Below are 18,389 nucleotides of genomic sequence, written 5' to 3'. Positions count from 1 at the left end.
TGCCCTTTGAAGCACAGACCCTCTCCTCGCCGTTTCTCAGTAGAAGCTACTGTTCTCGCTTCATGAAGGGCCTACAAGATTGCGTGGACACTTGCTGTTTCACTTTCCAGTTTTCTGCGGCGCTTTGCGGTTCATTCTTTATCAATTCTTTATGTTTTTTCCCTCTCACGCTCCTTCGCCCTGTTTGCTGGGCCCTCCGTTGTCTTGTCTCTCCGTTGCTTCCCGTCGCTGGAATGTTTAACACCTCTCACAAGCCTCCTTCCTGCACAGCGGCGAACAAGTCGCTGTGATTTAAAGTCCCAACCAACGCTGTTCGCCTTGAATTTCATTCTCTCCATCAGACGCTCTGACTGATTTCCACAAGGCCTCGCGCGATAATATCTACAAACGCGGGCCTTGTTGCAAAGACGTTGCCTCGCTGTGCGAAAAGAGCCACCTTCAAGTGTGGCATTATGTGTGAGCAGAGTGGCGTGCTGGAGACACCGAGCAGTTAAACGCGCACGGTGCCCGGGTGTCGAGTTTTGTGAAGCTCATTGGAGTATCGAGCAAGTCAAGAACAGAAACTAGCCTGCGTTTCCCCGGTCTCGCCTTTCGCAGGCGTAGATTCCCTCCCGGAATCTGCTAAATAATTGCAGCTGGCCCTCAGAGTGTCTCGTGGCGTCTTCTCTCGCGGCCCAGCGCACGTGCTTGCTGATTCAGACTGAGGCCGTAAGTGATATTATTACCTGCGCCTCCGATCGAATGTCTGGCCAGACGGCCTTTCCCGGCGCCTCAATAAATAATGCTGCAAGTTTACTTTTCAGTCACACTGCACTTTAAACAACGCGACCTGCAGCGTTGATAGGATCATTCTTATTGCACCACCACCACCCCCGCCACTTTCATAAAAGTTTGGCTGCACGTGCTGTTCACTTTCCTAAAGCTTGGCTGCACGCGCTGTTCGAGAAGGATTCTAATCTGCAAGGCCACACAAGGGACATGGACCAAAACTCTGGGCCAGGTATATTGCAGTGGGCGGGTGGTCTAAGGGAAGGGGCGCAAAAGTGGGGGTGCGAGAGGTACTGCAGTACTTCCAAGATATCCTTGCAGCGTCAGGAGGTCAGAGGGGGCATGATCAATAACCAGGCATGTGCATTGTGTATGGTGTCAAGCGTGATGCAATGTATTCTGCAAAACTGCTACTTGTTTACCTTGACAACTGGCGTTTTCTTTTCTTGGAGTGCATAGTAAGGGGTTCTTTTTAATGAGAAGAAGGTGACAATCTCATTGGGGTACAGGAAGTATGGAAGAAAAGGTCCAGCAATGTTAAATGTTTTCTACTATTTAACGAACTGCAAAGGCTTGCAAAATGAATTTTACAAATATTTCGAAATATATCAGCAGTAAGAAAAGTTCAGATGAGGCTCGTTTTTTTGTGTGATTCTGAACTGTGATTGTTACAAAGATTTTAATAGGATAAAAAAAGAGACACTTTACCTGTGTGATGCAAAATGATGAATATGCGCACACAATCGATTTCCACGTCTTAGCATTTATGCGCCACGCAGGGTTAGCAGTAAAGCTGCTTGATTGAGGCAAATTTAGTGCCCATTTGTGCTCTGTGTAAAAGGCAGTACCCTAGCACACCTTGCTTCAGTCATGTACTTTGGACAATGGGTTCCTCACTCGCCCACCATTCACCTGTTCAATAGGTGTGGTATGTGCAACCCCTATAACTTTACTGACGTATCATTGATGGCACCCCAACAAAATAGTTGCAATGCCACTAAAAGATGCTGTCAATGCCTTTAAAATCACATTTCTTTATTATTCATAGAAGAGTCAGTTTGCCATATTTCACCTATAAGACTGATTGTAAGTGAGTGAGTGACAGGAATTTAAAGAGCACAGAGGTTCACATTACAGGTATCTTGGCCCTATAGTGTCTTGCCCTATCCCTCTCCCACTATATAGTCCAGAAGCTAGAGCCGTGATCAGGTTCTTGGAGGTCTAAGGCTAATTTCTGGGAAAGAGCCAAGTTTTTTTCTCTGAAACTATTCAGATTTCGACTAGGCGAGATGGACGCTGGGACACTATTCCACAACTGGGCAACCTTGATATGGAAGGTCCTTTCATCCGCCCTGTCTTTCCTATATTTTTATACAGAGACCCAATTGGTCGTTACTGACCGTAGGCCTGTTCCTCTGTGGCCTATAGTAACTGAATTTCCTTCGCAGCAGCGCTGGGCCAGTTCCCTTTAGTGCCATATAGACTATGCACATTGATTTGAAGATAATCCTCTCTTTCACTGGTAGCCAATATAGCTCTCTCAGTGTTGCTGTGGAGGAGTCATATCTCGATTTATTCACAGCAAATTTTGCTTCAATTGTCTGGACCGTATACGGTCTCACGATCAAGTACTCTGGGGCTTCCAGGAGAAGGGCATTACAATAGTCAAGTCTGCTCAGAATTTTGCCCAGAATTGTGCCTTGCATTACTAATCTTGCTGGTGGTTGAGGTAGTACAGACACTATTTTCCTTAGGTTCCTTAGAGTGCCAAAGCCTGCAACTGCTGTTTTATTAACATGGGTGTGTGTGTGTGTGGCTCTGTGTGTGTGTGGCTCTGGGTGTGTGTGTGTGGCTGGCTCTGGGTGTGTGTGGCTGGCTCTGGGTGTGTGTGTGGTAGTAATTGCTGTCTGCTGAGCTCGTCCATAGGGTACAATAGGTCTCACATTTGCGAGAGATTAAGCTAATGGCAATGTAAATGACAATGCCATTTATTTATCTGTTTTCAAAACCAACACATAAATACACATTTTGTCATTTACAATGCCAATAGCTCTAACTTTTCCAAAGGTGAAACCATTGCATTGTAAATGCTTATTTATTTTGCATTATATTATCATTCTTTAATTCTATTATAATTCAGGAGTATGGGTAGCAGGATACAAAGACAAAACTAGAGAGATGTGATGCTCAAGCTTGGAAAAGGGAAACCTGGCAGAACTGGAGAACTCTGCTTATCCCTATGCCATCCTCTTAGGTATCATCTTCCCGCTGGGTATATTTCAGGTACAATAGAAATGCTAGTGTTAAATTAAATTAAATACATTAATCATTAATATTTGATTCAGCTAGATCTTTTTCAGTCAATAATCAAAATTGAATGTGAAATGTCACTCAAGGTGTCGCCCACGAGACATGAAAACATCACACATAAGCACAATGAAAACTTGTAAATCTCTCTCATAAGCAGAGAGATCATTGGTAGCCCTGTACACTCAGTACATAATGGCAAAACTATGACATACACAGCTCTCAAGTTTCCCAGGTCCATGTGTGAATAGCTCATCCAATCAAGGGTCGGACTTTAAACACTGGTATATTTAGTCCTGCATTTATAATGAAATGATAAAAAGGATAATTATCAGAAAGCAAAGAAAAACTGGGCTTCAATGATCTACTCGCGACGTTTGATCAGGGAAACATATACGTTTTGGACACACTGTGATATGTGTCACTCTTCATAATTTGTTTATACCCGTATATTAGGGGCTGAACGAAATATTAATTACGCCGGAGTCATTTCTTTAGATGTACATTTAACGGAAATTACGCGATTATTGTTGTAATTCGCCCGTCGGTTTTGTTGTTTACGACCACAGCACCCTAGTCCGCCTGACCTGTTCCCTACCAACGGGGAGGTTGTGAAATCCCACGATGCACTGCGCTCGGAATTTGAAACGAGGGCAAGTGCGCCGCGTGCATAGGCGAGGGGGGGCCTGGGTCTCGGATGCGCCGTGGGCTGCGCAGCAGTGGAACGGGGGCCGCTGGGACTTGTAGTAATGGAGCCCCAGACAAGGGGGCGGCACCTCCGCTTCCTGAGGGCTGGACTACATTTCCCAGTGGTGCACTGGTGGTTATGGCAGGGCAGGTTCTGTAACAGAGGCCTGCACAGCTCTGCGTGTGCATAGCAAGCGAGGGAGAGGGGAGACTCGGAGATATTTCAAAAATAACGCAGCTAGTCCGGATGTGGCACGTCGCTGCACCGAGACATTTTGAACCCGGAAGGACAGAGCTTTGCCCGACCCAGGGAAGCTAATGATTTTGTTTTGGTTTTTTTTTTATGGTGGTGGTTCCTGTAGGATCCGAGCCCATTCCTCCCCCAGCTAGCCTTCCTTAAGTTCGGGTGAGCTGCCCCCCCTCTCCCAACGTCACACCCCCTCCCTCAACCCTGAGCAGACACAGGGCCCAGCGAGGAGCAGACAAGGTCTGCTTTGGGGACGCTGATACCCCCTCATCCGAGGGGGGTTTTGGGGGTATTTTTTTTTTTCGCCACCCAGATGAGGCCGTTTTGAATCGGTACCCGAGTGTGGGGGACAAAAACCCAAAGCAGCCATGGCTGGGGGCGAGTCGGAGAAGGTAAGGAATTGGGGAGTCTGTTTCCCAACCCGGGCGCCTTTGACTTGTGAAAGTGAAGCGTTCGCTCCTGTTGTGCAGTTCCTTGTTTACTATGCTATGTCTGTCCGCTTTTATTGTTTGGCCAAGGAAGAGTGTTTCGTTTGAGTTTGATGTGTACTGAAAAGGCGTATTGTTATTTATTTTGCAAGATCTGTGTCAGACAGCAGTTGTTGAACTCTGCCAGATGCTTTGGTTGAGACCTCCAGAGAGTTTTCTCGGCCAGCACTCTGGCCGTCAAAGTGGCCCTCCTGACTTATCACATGCATGCTTTTCTTTAATTGCTCTTTGTGAGTATTTTATGTGTGGAGCTATTAACAGTCAGTCGCTACTCTTACTGTCGTCTATGGCAGGCGGAGACAGTTCGATACAAGTGGCTTCGTGCAATGTACGCTTGGATCTCAGACTGTCGGAAACCCCGAGTTGAGGCGAAAGATCAATCTTCTGTTATTGCGATTATTAGTTAATTTTTTTATTGAATTATTATTAACGTGAAATGTCTTAAACTACCCAAAAACGAGAATGGATTATGGTTCGAACATTAAATGTGAAGTAGATTGTTAGCTCTTCGCCACCAGGGTGTACCTGAAGCCAATTTTTCAGTTTGTCATTATTGTATTTTCTAGCGAAACTCTGGGCGTTTTTGAGTTTCTTAAAGCCTTTAACAAAGTGCGCTTTTTGAGATTGTTTGTTTGTTTGTTTGTTTTTTTTCTTTCTGATTTACACTTGTTATCTTTTGTAAAACGCACAATTTGAGAATTGTTTATTTGATGATTTTGAACATGTTCAGAAAAGTAAATATTTGCTCTTCCCCCTCTATTGTATTTAATTTTCCAGCTAAATTTGACCTTTTGGTGAGAGTTTGACCTCCTTATTTTAAAGAAACCCTTGCCTCTTATTTTTATTATTTAAAATGTTATTTCAATCGAAGACATTGTTTGTGATGTAAACCAGCTTTCGAATTCTTAAATTTGCAAACGTTTAGATAGTTTAAAAGGTAATGGATCCCCTTCTTTAACCTGTTATACTGATTTATGCACATTTAAGTTATGCATTCTAAAGACGGGTGGCTCGAGGCATGCGGTACCTATTTCAAAGCTAATACTTTGGGGTATGCCCCCTTTCATATGCGACAGTTTGGGAGTAGGATGCTTCTCGTGACATGGCTCCAGTATCCATTTTTTCAGTCCTACTGAAATCATACATTTGCCACTTAATTAATCACCTGCTCCAAAATCTACAGGTTTTATTAAAAAACGTTTCTAGCTCAAACGGATCAAAAGTTACAAAAAACGTGGCAATATGTGTTCCCACGCAGTGGAAGGCCCTTTAATAAATGCTGATTGGTCCTTTCAGTTTTTTATTGCTATATTTTGTTGGCACTAATGAGGTGATATATTTTCCCAGACAACGTTACCGTTTACAAAAATGACAAAACAATGAACTAATACTATCACAAAATATCCTGCATTAAGCCTCACAATTTGCCTTTCTTTCTGTATAGTTTATTCAACCCTGCTGCCACATAATTTGGTCCTCCCCTGCCATATAATTCCAGTGGCCCTGCCTTTTTCAGAAATTGTCTGACAGCCCTTTGCGCACAAACCTAAATTTTGATTTTAGTTTAAATCATGTTATTGTTAAAGTTGATGCCAAGTGTACCTTCCAAATATTTTTTTTAACAGAATTTATAGCAACAACAGCATAAGATTTTGCTTTTGGAGCATTCTTCTAAAAAAGTAATCTAAATGGATCGGTTCCGCATGTTTAAGTGTGTGTCACTTAAGCAAACCTTCAAATGTCCTTTTAGTATATAGCTTCATTGTTAAAGGTAATGACAACTACATTTTCATAATACTTTTTAAGTGTTAAACAACCACTACAATTTTAACAACATAAGAGTTTTTGAGACAATCCTTGTTTAAAAAACCATTTGATCTGATGGATCACTTGGACATGCTTAAAGTGTTTGTGTGTTGTATGAATGCAATTATTGTGCAAGTTTGTCTTGAATAAACTTAGACATGCTGGAACTGTTTCCAATAAGTATTTTTCCATTAGCCATCTTCCTGTTCTGTGTGTTCCTGGGAGAATGGGAGCCTGTTAGTTTTGTTTTACTGTAAATAATCTTTAAGCTTGCCGTTTAGCTGTAAACTAGCTAACTACTATAGGCCAGACTGAGTGGAGTTGAATAAAATCATGTTCTCTGCAGAAAATTAAATAGCTTTTGAGACAGCCCGCGATGGAGGAGTTCTAGGGATTTAACTCTACCTCGGCCTCCCAGAATGGCTTCTCAATCGCCTGCAGGTGCCCCAAAATGCAGATGCTAGAACAGTACTTATGCTTAAGCCCAGGACTCCCATATCCCGCACCTCAAGGCACTACACTGGCTGCTAGTAAAAAAAGAGGATTCGGTTTAAGACGCTGGTGTTATTTTTCAAAGCTCTGCAAGGCGGTGGCGTGGGGTATCTCAGAAGTAGAGTTTCCAAATATGCGCCATTGAGAACTTTGAGGTCATCCGAAGTGGTCCTTGCCTCCGTGCTTAGAATATACAGCGCCCAGTCTGGAGGTAGTTCTTATAGGTTTTTGGGGACCCAATCCTAGAATCTTCTTCCGCTATCCCTCAGAACTCTGACGGACCTCGACGTTTTCAAGAAGTTGCTCAAAACCTGATATTCCACAACTGACCCTTTCACTTTAAGATACTGCTTAAAACCTGGTTTTCTCTGCAGCTAGGTGTGTTTGGAGGATAGATGGGGACCATTAGCGCCGGGACACTCTTTTGAGTAGCTGTGCGCTTTATAAATGATCTCATTCATTCATTCATTTAAAAATGCAGGTAGATCTTCAATGTAGAAACAGAATAGAATGGGCACACATGCAACTTAGCTTTAATCCATTGGTTTTATTGTGTTTATATGGATACTTGCACCTAGCCTTGTCTGACAGTGGCTTTTACATTAATAAACGTATTCTTACCCATATGTCAGTCTTTGGATTTCTGTCAGCCTCTTTAATAATGCAGGACATATGCCCAGTTAAAAGGCCGAGCAATAAAGGATAACTCACTTTTGAGAGCAAAGTCTCCATTGCATTTGTTATGTTAATCAATTTATAGAGCGCTCGTATACCCTGAGGTGTGTTGGCGATAGCAAACGGCTTGAGCACAACTGAATGAAGCCCTAGTTAAAGGTTACTTATTAAAAGCCATGTTTTCTGCTCCTTTCTGAAGGCAGGCAAGGGTGGAGCAGTCCTGATATGAGGTGGGAGCAGATTCTAAGTCCTGGTGGCTCTGGTGATGAAACTGCTTCATCCCCATTTCCTTCCCTTGAATCTAGAGACCACAGCTTTCTTTGTCCCCATTGATTTCTAGTGGGTTCAGACAATGTGTACGCTTATCCCGGGAATTCAGGACTGATATTATGCAAGTCCTTGTAGGCTACAAAGAGTGCCTTGAATGTTATGCGTTTCCTAACTGTCAGCAGCTGAAGCCCTCTGATAGTTTGAGTGCCTGAAATTTGGGGATTCCCAGGAGCAACCTGGCCACCTCATTTTACAGGGTTTGCAGTTTGTTGAGATACTATTCTTGCAAGTTTATGAACAACCCATTGCAATAGTACATTTGTTTTAAAAATTAGGGTTGTGATTATGGTTTTCTTGACGACTGAGGGAATGAAAGCGAGAATTATTCTGATCATACTCAAGGTGTTGAATGAGGAAGAGACCACTGAATTGGTTTGATGACCAAAATTCAGACTGCCATTTATCACGCCTCCTAAGTTCTTAACTTTTTTAACTGGGTTTGGGAGTCCTCCAATCTCCAGTGGGCCGCTGGATGGGGCCCAAAATTGGGAATTATTCTCAAAAAGAATCTTCTCAGTCATTCCTAAGTTTAGCTTTAGGCAATGATTGCTCATCCAGCCACTGATTGCCCGCATGCAATCATGGAACTTAGCACACATTATGTGTACATTGTTGAATGCTGACAACACAATGTGCGTGTTGCAGGGGTGTGGAATGTAATAAAATATCCACTTGTCCATGGGGCAGATTGCTTCTTAAATCTACTTGTCCTGTAACAAAATCCACTTGTCCCTTTGGTGCAATGTAGTGAGGCGACAAATTATGGCAGCAATCTCATTATATAAGGGCTCTACTATAGTCTTTTTGATTATGCCATGGCTCATACCATAGTAATGTTTGAATACTTATGTTAATATAACAACAAGAGAGGGAGGGTCATAGGGATATTTATAGAACTGCCCAATTCGCATCCCCATAACACTACAATATCAAACACAAAAGGACCCGGGGGTCTAATGGCTAATACTCTAGCCAGAAGTATGCAGATCCTCACAGAGGGAATCAAAACCTGGGTTAACTCAAATCCCACAAAGTTACAACACTGAGTCTAGAAGATCCATAAACGGGGTGATAAAGGCCTTTATTTGCAGCTATTTGTCTAGGCTGCCCCTTGCACTGTTCTGTTTTTAATTAGGGATTGAGTCAATTTTTAAATAAATGTTGCTTGTTTTTTGCCTCATCACCCTATTTTAATTCACCACTTTGGTTTTGCACTGCACAGAGCTCTTGTGATTCATTATCAAGTAACATGTTTTCTGGCTCTAGTGATTAAGTGTTTGATCCAATCAAGCTGATCTGTATCGGGAAGGCGATAAGTCTTGATGATCAGGAGACATGCCATCCCGTTAGATGGATGACCAGATGAGATTATTGATCAGTGACAATTTGATGGGAATCCATTGAGCATTTTCTGGATCTTACTATTATTCACTCTAACCTTGGCTCTCCTTTTTAATCACTCTGTTTATGGATCTTCTAGACTCAGTGTTGTACTTTTGTGAGATTTGAGTTAACCCAGGTTTTGATTCCCTCTTTGAGGATCTGCATACTTCTGGCTAGAGTATTAGCCATTAGACCCCCCCCCCCCGGTTCCTTTTGTGTTTGAATACTTATGTTGCCACGTTTCCGCAGATCTACATACTGGGGCTGAAGGTAGTGGTAAGCAATAGTTCCAGGGTTAGAATGCTCTTTTGAGTATGTGCAAACCTACTTACTTAAATGTTATAAGGGGTTTCAACAACTTTTCTCTAATCTTTTCCCATACTGAGAAATGTTGGAATTTTGCTCCTGACCATGCCAGACATAAACCTTTTCCAATGTTGGGAAAAGGTGGTTGGAGGGAAAGTAAACTTGCAAACACTCAGATTTTCGCATTAGCAAATCTACACATGCATATTTGCTCATGCTAAAATGCAGTACACCAATATCTTCTAGGAGTACTATTTCTTGTCCAAATTCTTGAGAATTCACGAAAGCCTTATAACATGTTTTCAAGCTTCTACAAATATTTGCATAAAATCACAGAGCATTCTGGGAGCATTATACATAGCCTCATGTTGCTATACTTTGAAGACGTGTACACATTTTTATACTGGAACCACTGTCTAGTGCAGTTAGAGCCTACAATATTTACTTAGAGCGCTCACCCTAATAATAAAGACTTCCAATTAATGAACCATCAATACAAATTTGAACAGCATTAACATATGGACAAAAATATTACCTTAACTGCAGACAGTGCCCTTCTTCATCCATAATGTGGTACTGCAAACTGGCAGCCAAAGGGTTTGTGCTGCGGGGAGTTGTGCCTACTTGTCCCAAGGACAAAGTACACATAAAAACGTGTTGCCCTTGACCCCCCCAAAAAGGACCTCATCAGCATAGGAGGTAAGGAAAAATCTAATGTGGCACTCATTGAGGACCCTTGCGAGACCCCACATGGAAGAGAAAAAGGTTTAGAGGTGTATGAGCCTTGGGCTACAGTTTGCTGTCTTCCTTGCTCCGAGCTGAGAAGGGCAAGTGCATTCTTAAAAAAAAAAAAATATATATATATATATATGTGTATGTATGTGTCAAGAGCTACCTGACTGTTTGTTTCTCCCTAATTCTTTATCGTGAAAGACTGAAGCATCCTCACCCTTCACTAACGTTGAGTCGGAGGTCACCTAAGACACTACATTTAGCAGCCCTTGTGGAGTCTGGGGGGTTATTGCATAGCTCATAATAATGGTATAATGAGGTTGGAGACCGTTTTTGTTGTCTTTAGTTCGTGATTCCAGTATCTCTATCCTCTGATTCATACAAAATTTCACGTAACTGGTCCTCGTTTGTGCATAATTCCTCTAAAGTACTGTCCATAGACATGATTTATTTTCCAATTTGTTTTCCCTCTAAAATCATTCAGAAGGCCCAATAATAGTGACCACCCTTGTGGCAACCAAACACAGAAGTCAAATCGCGGTTCATAGGTAAAATTGAGATCAATTAATGGCACTGATACAGTGGAATGCTAAGGCAAAATACCACCCCCCGTCTCCTTTCTTATGAAAATGAGTGTTACGATTTCCTTAATTTGAAATCTGGACTCAATTCTTCTTATTCATGTTGTGTCGGCATGTTCTATTTTTACATTGTACATTTAAAACGGGAACAGAAACGTACTGCTCCGCTTTGGCCACAAGAGGGCAGTGACAACACACGAGCCTCCTCAACGGGAGCTTGCGTCTTCTGAAAAATTGAACAGTAGCAGACCTATCTACTTCAAGGTGACTTCCTGCTTTCCGTTTCATGTTCTTGTATTTGCAGGTGCGCCTGTTGTCTTGGTTGGTAGTTGCCCAGTACTCCGCACGGCTCATGCATTGAACTCTCCTTCATCTTCCGTATAAATCGGTTCCGGATTTCGATCACATAGTGTGTTGATGCATGTCTTCAATGTGCATCGCTCGAGAGCTATGCGTTTATCTAATTTTAACGTTTTACCTTGGAATCGACGCAAATTTAAGCAGTTGCCACCCGAAAGTATATATATTTTTCAATAATAAAATATGTGAATAGCATTGTACTTCCATGACTCATCAGGCCGCTCCTGTTCTGCATCCTGTTGATTTGCTTTTTGTTTTCTCTATGATGTTATGTATTATGGTCTTGCATATCTTTGTATGATATAACTAAACTAATTTACTGTAAAGGACTCTGATACCCGCACGGGTCTTGTCCGCGCTCTATAAAACTTTAAAAATAAAATAAAATGTGTAACATGATTTGAACAACCACAGACCTCTTTTTCTGCTGTGTTTTGTATGAGTTTTTATTTTGTTGTTCGGAGCGATGCCGTTAACATTCTTTGCAGTTAATGAAGTTGGGCAGGAGGCTAATTCCTATAAGCTTGATGTCATAGTAATGGGGACTTGGAATCCGCCCACTGCTGTTGTGTTCAGAAGAAGGTAAAATTGGCCAATGATATTTTGAAAAGTAAAAGTGGAAAAACAGACTGTATTCTAATATTGTTTATTGGATTGACATATTCAACTGATACCAGCTGACATCTACGGGCAGGTTCCTCAAGTTGCCATGGAATATAATCGTTATTAAAATGAGAGCAAGTCATTTAAATAACATTGCAAAATATACTAGCTGCACTGAACAATCCTATGCGACCGCTGAATGGTGCCAGGGGCGTAGCTAGAGCTTGTGGCGCCCGGGGCTATCCTTCAGATTGCCGCCCCCCTGGGGGATTGCTGGGGAAAATGAAAGTGAACACCTGAAAGAGGTCCGAGAGACACGTAGTATTGCCGCTAATAGTTATCTCGATCAATCAAGTTACATGCACATACATGACACGGCCCAGGGCTAGACAGCCCCCGTCCCCAAAATAGTGCTGCCTAGGGCGGACCGCCCCCACCTAGCTGCGCCGAGGAAGGAAAAGCAGAAGGAAACCCAAAACTTACATCAGTTCTACCTACCCTATTTGTGACATCTCACTCATAACATCACAGCTTGTGCAGGACCCTTGTCCCCTATCTGCCCCGTCCATGACCTAAGCAATGTCTGCAGACCGGTCCACCACACTGGGTTTGACCACAATTCCCCTGGCAGCACCTTCAGGATACTACAGATTAGTCCAATGCACCTGATCACTAGACTAACTTGAGTTCTGCAGTTGGGGCAGTACCAGGCTGGATGAGGGGGAAGAGGGTTGGGAGGGGCAGTAAGTTAAAAACAAAGCTGGGAGGACAAAATATGTTTATTCTGTCTTAAGTTTCGATTATCTTCAAGCATATAAAATAAAGGCACACTGTATGTTTAAAGATAAATCCAAGTTAAAGTAATCGGTAGGAAATGCATTTGTTTGCATTATGATATTTTATTGCTTAATTCAGTTACTACAGATGAGTGTAACCAGACAGTAAAGGAATAGATTCCTGGTGGTGGTGGGTAAGGAGTGGTGGTTAACAACTTCTGTATTTAAAGTGTTACGATGTCCCAGCCTATGACTTAAAGCACAATGAATATGCAACTCATTATTTTAAGACAGTATAAAATGTATTTGAAGTGTCACATTTCGCTGTGGAATGTCTTTCATAAGTCACTACATCAATGGAAATGTCACATTAGCAATGTGAATACTTGGCAGCTATGATATTAACCACCTGCGCTACCTCACACAAATGAAACCTGCAACTAGATGAAACTCCCATCTCTCTCCAGCAGGTAAACTAATCACCAGAGTTTACTTGATACTGTGTGTTGCCCGAAAACTGCTCAATATACATGGAACATTGTAGTACTTTTAACACATCTGTACTGCTACAAAACTGCGAAACAAAAGTTCCATTACTGAAGAGAAGAGTATTTTGAAGTGCAGGCCCATTTAAAACACTGCCCCTGTTACTGTGCCGGTTTGTCCCTGTGTCCCAGGCCAGAGCCCGCAACCCACTCCCTCTACACATAACAGAGAGTGCACCATAGCTGCCAAGGTTTCAGACTGCTATGTGTGACCTTTCATAATTTCAGTGAAATTATGATTTATGTTTCAATGACAATGATTGACACTTTCACAAAACTAACATTAAGCAATGAAAACAAGGGAAACACGCTGGGGTTGAATAAAAAAAATGCAACATAAATTAGTAGAAATGTATTTTTCCAAAAGCTAACTTGACTCCAACTGTAATCATTAACCCTGAGAGGTCTGCGCCCATCCCTACCCCGGTTGGGGAACCTCCTATATGCCCAAGGCACAAATCACACCATGACCCCCACATGCTGTCAGAGCTACACTAAGCTCTATTGACTTAAGTGACACAGTGTGGCTCAGAAACCCCGAGCGGCCTAACACGATTTTAGTGCGGCTGTATGTGGAGTGGCACGTCTCGTGAAAACGAGTGATTGAACAGACACAGGCTGTGAGTAACTGCAAAACTACATCTTGTAACAGAGCAGGCAGCTGAAGATAATCATGACTGCGCACTAGGCTCTGCTAGTTTAAAAGGCAAGCACATCTTTAATTTTATGAGAAACTAGCAGAGTGAGAGATACCATTACTTCACTCTATGCACTGACTCGAGACGTGCGGCAAGTTGAAGGGCTTTCAAGTGACCCGGCTTGAAAAGGTGCAGCACGTGCTGCCTCACGATGTCTGACACGGTTCACAGTACTTCATGTAGAAGTAGATCCTGGCTGTAATAACTCAGACAGGCAGCACTGGATGAAGTTAAACAATATGTCCCACAACCCTCTGGATGCGATGTTCACTCCTGACATACCCTAGACAATCTGCTAAATTAAACAGCTGTTTCCTTGGACACATACCTCACAAGACTACAAGCCAATGTAAAATAGAATGGAATATAATGCATTGCATTTAATATGGAGTAGACAGGACTTCATATCCCAGAATGCACCTTGCATCCCTCATAGAGCGTAAATATGTTCAGAAGCCTGCGTTAGTATCATACACAAGACGGGAAATGACAAGTCACTACATGACGTATGAACTCTCTTTTTCTTCGAGCCACATTATTGCACCTCCTCTGGCTGTTAGGGACCGCCCTGCTTTGGTCAACTAAGCTTTTTCTGAAGTTGTGTATGGAAAGGCAGAGGCCTCAGACGGACACAAAGCACAGGGACGCTTCAGGAGGCTTGAGAACTTGAGAATCCTCCTAACATGGCCACTAAAGGAGCGCAGATGCAGAGAAAGGCCGAGATCTAGCTGCGGGGACTTGCGGGGAATTCCAGTGGCTCGAGACAGCCACACTTCAGTCAAAGTCCAAATGGCTTTACACAATCGAGGCACCAGTGGAGAGGGTAAACTGAGTCCTGGTGAAAAGCACTAATAAATGTGTGTGGGGGTGATGAAAGCTCCAAGCCAAGGTGTGGAATAAATATGTTTTAGTGTTCTACAGCAAGGAGACTTCTTCCGAGTCATGAAAATAATAATTTCCGGGAATTCGGATTCAGATGCGAGTCCCATGGCGCAGCAGCAGCAGTTCTGAAACAAACATCCCCTACCTGGGTCCACCATGTTCACGGGCAGCTCAGCGCATCACCAACACACCCTGTGTGTCCTTCGGCACCGGTGATCCCCGAGTGCCCCAGGCGGGCGGTGGTCAGTCTCCAACGCCAGGCATGCGGCCCTAGTCCAGCTCGAGAGACCGAAGGGATCTGATGTCCACACTCCGCTGGGATTGCAGCATGGCCGAGTGCCCGCAGTACCCAAGGAGCCGGACCGCAGCTAGCCAAAAAGGTGACCTGGGTGCCGGCCTCGCCCTCTGGCCTGCCAGGTGACATGCACAGGCCAGGGCAGGACTTTCTGCTTGGTTTGCCAACACTCTGGGCAGCGCCGTCACAAGGAAGCCCTCACCTGGCAGGCTCGAGCTCGTTTGAGCAGCACTGGGAATGCAGGCAGAGCTGAGGAACTCTGGCCCAAGTCAAGGTGGGGTCAGGAGTGGCGCTTGAGGGCTCCTGCTCTGACGTGTTGGGGGCACACCCCAAAAACAGCACGATTTTTCTGGTCACAGCAGAGAGGCTACATTTAGAACGTCACAGTGTGGCTCAGTGACCTCGACTGGCCCAGCACACTATCAGGACACCCGCTGATGCCGCATGGGGCAGCAGCAGCCAGGAAGTCACGTGCTGTGCAGTGCTGCTGCGCAGAGGAACAACATCATAGCTGCCAAGGTTCCAGATTGCTATGTGTGACATTTTCATAATTTGAGTGTAATTATGAGTGACATTTCAAAGACTAGGAATGACACCTTCTCGTGAGCAAAATCAGGCAATAAAGACGTGGCAAACATATACATATCAGAAATAAACCCATTTGAGCAATGAGAAACTCTAGCTTAAAACTGCTGCTGCAAAGCACCAGGAATGTAAGGGCACTAACCAGAGTCAGACTGTGCGACACTTTAACAAGAGTAAAACCAAGCAATGACTTTCATGTAGAGAGAAAAACATCTCAAACATGCCTATTTGCTGAAAAACGTCTGAAATGAAATGGTCACTAACCACCTAATTTATTATTAAGGAAACTTCTGATTCTGCAACACGACTAGACTGGATTTAGTGGCAATTGGCACCAGCTCCTTTATCAAACATTATTCCAAGATGGCTAGCGTCATTAAAGCTCTCCTATCTGAGACCGGTTGCATAGTCTATGGCGCTTAGAGCAACCAGCATGGAGCAGCTCAATATTATAGCTCATTGGATGGGAAATCTGTGCACTTCTGCCAATGTCAAATAATGGCTTAACTTAATTAGGCACTTCTGTGTGTAAATGTATTCTACTTGTATTTATTAGATTTCACCAATTGTGGTTGGCCTGTGCTTATTTACATTCTCCTTAGTCTACGTCTAGTATTTTATCCTAATCTTAAACCCATATAAATCTTGGTGAAATGGGTGGTATCATGTACAAAGTATCCTGTTGAGGAGTTGAAAATATAGCTGGCCTGCTAAATAAGGCCAGAAAATTCCTTCACTTGTGTCCTTCTACAGGACCAGGCAGGTTCAGACGGAAGCTCAGTCAGCACAACCTGACATGAGGATAGAAAACACTTAATGGTGAGGAACGTGAAGTGAGGCAAGTGAAGGCTGGACATTCTGGTACCTAACCCGCGTTGCAGTTCAATTCTTACTCTAAATAACTACTTTTAAAGTGTGTTGATGCATGGGCAATCGAAAATTAGCTTGATGCACTTTTTTTTTACAGTTCTTATTATATAATGTGAACTTGATATTAAGGTATTGGATCGCTTTAAACAACACCAGTTACATTACAGTAGGAACTATTCATTTTTGTTTTGTCTTCCTGTCCACACCAACAGCAAAGGTGTGGTTCATATAGGAATCCAAAGTTCACTTAAAGGTAATATCTGATGCTTATTGCAAGTGTAAAAGAGGACCTAGTATGTAGTTTCAAATATCCCCTTTAAAGAGCAAGTATGAAAACGGACAAAAACGATGTTTGCATAGGCCATGATCTGCTGAAAGCATCTCATTGCCATCAAAGCTCCAAAGTTTTCCAGGACCTGCCAGGCGTGAGTTTTTCATCTAATCCTTTGCAGTCACGTTTTTTCCTAATGAATTATAAACAGAACTACAAAGCTTAAATGCTAAGAAAAAACGGTTGGAACTTGGAAATTTTAGAGTGAGTGCCGACATCCGCAGCTAATTATTATCTAAACATTAAATGCAAAGGTGGAATGAGTCATGCCCTTGTCCTGCCACACTGCCTTGAATATGACTGGCCCCATGATCTCCTGAATTCCGGGCTGCACATGTGGGCCGGGTGCTTTGGACTGAAACGTGCCACTTAGGCAGGCAGCGACTGTATTGGCAAGGAAAATCAAAGCTGCCTGCTAGTTTTCCGTCTGTCTGCCTCTGGCCAATAAGGGCACCACACGCGTGGTCACAGTGGGGCAGAGGCCTTTCCGAAAAAATAACAGGTAGGGCGCCAGATCCACGAGGGGGCACGCACTGTCTGCTGGATCGAAATTAATTTGTTTGACAACAACAGAACACTGTGACACATGTCACGTGGAAGGCTCCTTGTCTTTGGGGAGATTTGAATTCACCAATCGGGCACTGGAGCAGGAAGTTCATTTAGTCTGGCTGCAGCAGGTGGACTCAGGCCGTGAGCCGCCGCGGAAATTCACGGGTTTGCCGCCCAACCCGCCTCTGATGATATTTGCCGAGGCAGGGGCTGTCTTGACTCCTGTGAGTCCCAGGGAAGGGGGTGAGCTCCGGTGACAGACAATAATCATTGGCACACCACCTCGATGACGTACGGCTGACAGAGCCGTGCCCCGGGGAATCGGAAAAAATGGATTGTGCTACATTGTAGCAGTTGGGGTGAGTAAGCGCCAGCCAGCAGCCTGCCTTAACTCTGCTGGGAGCGCCATACTGGCAGCAGGAATTAAATAGCGAGTTTGCCAGGGACATCGCACTGCCACACTTGTTCAGTTTTGTAGCAGAAGCCCTAAATGGGATCCGCGCTTGCAAAACGGCGGCCGCGCAGCACTGGCCCGTTGCGGCAGCCTTTATAACTTATTTGAGGACACTGACTGACAGAAGTCAATGTCCTTAAATAAATTATAAAGGCCGCCGCAATGGTCCAGTGCTGCGTGGCCGCCGCCCTCGTAATAGTGCCGCCTGGGGCGGACCGGCCCCCCGCCCCCCCCCCCCTAGCTACACCGGTGAATGGTGCTTGTGAGTGTGATTGTGTGTGAGAACGGAGGGCCATGAAACCATGTTGCAAAGGGGAGGAGGATGAGGGAGGGATGCAGACAGGACGGGGGATTACCATCTAGAGTGTATCATCCAGAGGGTTTCACATGAATTGTCTGTTGCTTGTTCTTAATTAAGGTGCTTGCTGTTAAGCAGTAGTGAGGGTCCTTGATGGTTATGGGTTGGCAAGTTTTCAAATCTTAAGATGTAGTGAAAAGTCTTGGCATCTTGTCTTCTCCTCATTGCATTTTGCCATCTAAAGCCTGATTAGGTCGTTTCTAGAATATTCAACCAGAGACCTTGATTTGTAGATGGGGTGGAGTGCTTAATTAACTTTTTAGCACTCTAGCCAGTCAGAA

The 18,389-nt window shown here is 43.7% G+C and overlaps 1 protein-coding gene across 3 annotated transcripts in view; it reads left to right on the top strand.

Moving 5' to 3' along the window:
- The first annotated feature begins 3,819 nt into the window (after positions 1–3,819).
- Positions 3,820–18,389, top strand: part of LOC144783784 (uncharacterized) — a 528,515-nt gene continuing 513,945 nt past the window's right edge. For 2 of the 3 annotated variants that reach the window (XM_078662482.1, XM_078662480.1), the window contains exon 1: positions 3,820–4,401. In XM_078662482.1, the coding sequence (XP_078518608.1) occupies positions 4,378–4,401 (24 nt within the window). In that variant the 5' untranslated portion in view covers positions 3,820–4,377. The remainder of the gene's footprint in view (positions 4,402–18,389) is intronic. The other variant, XM_078662481.1, reaches the window with a different exon arrangement.

This window comes from Lissotriton helveticus, chromosome 10 (assembly GCF_964261635.1).
Source record: "Lissotriton helveticus chromosome 10, aLisHel1.1, whole genome shotgun sequence".
Classification (NCBI taxonomy): Eukaryota; Metazoa; Chordata; class Amphibia; order Caudata; family Salamandridae; genus Lissotriton; species Lissotriton helveticus.
The sequence above is the reverse complement of the archived record's forward strand: the minus strand, read 5'-3'. Positions and strand labels throughout refer to the sequence as shown.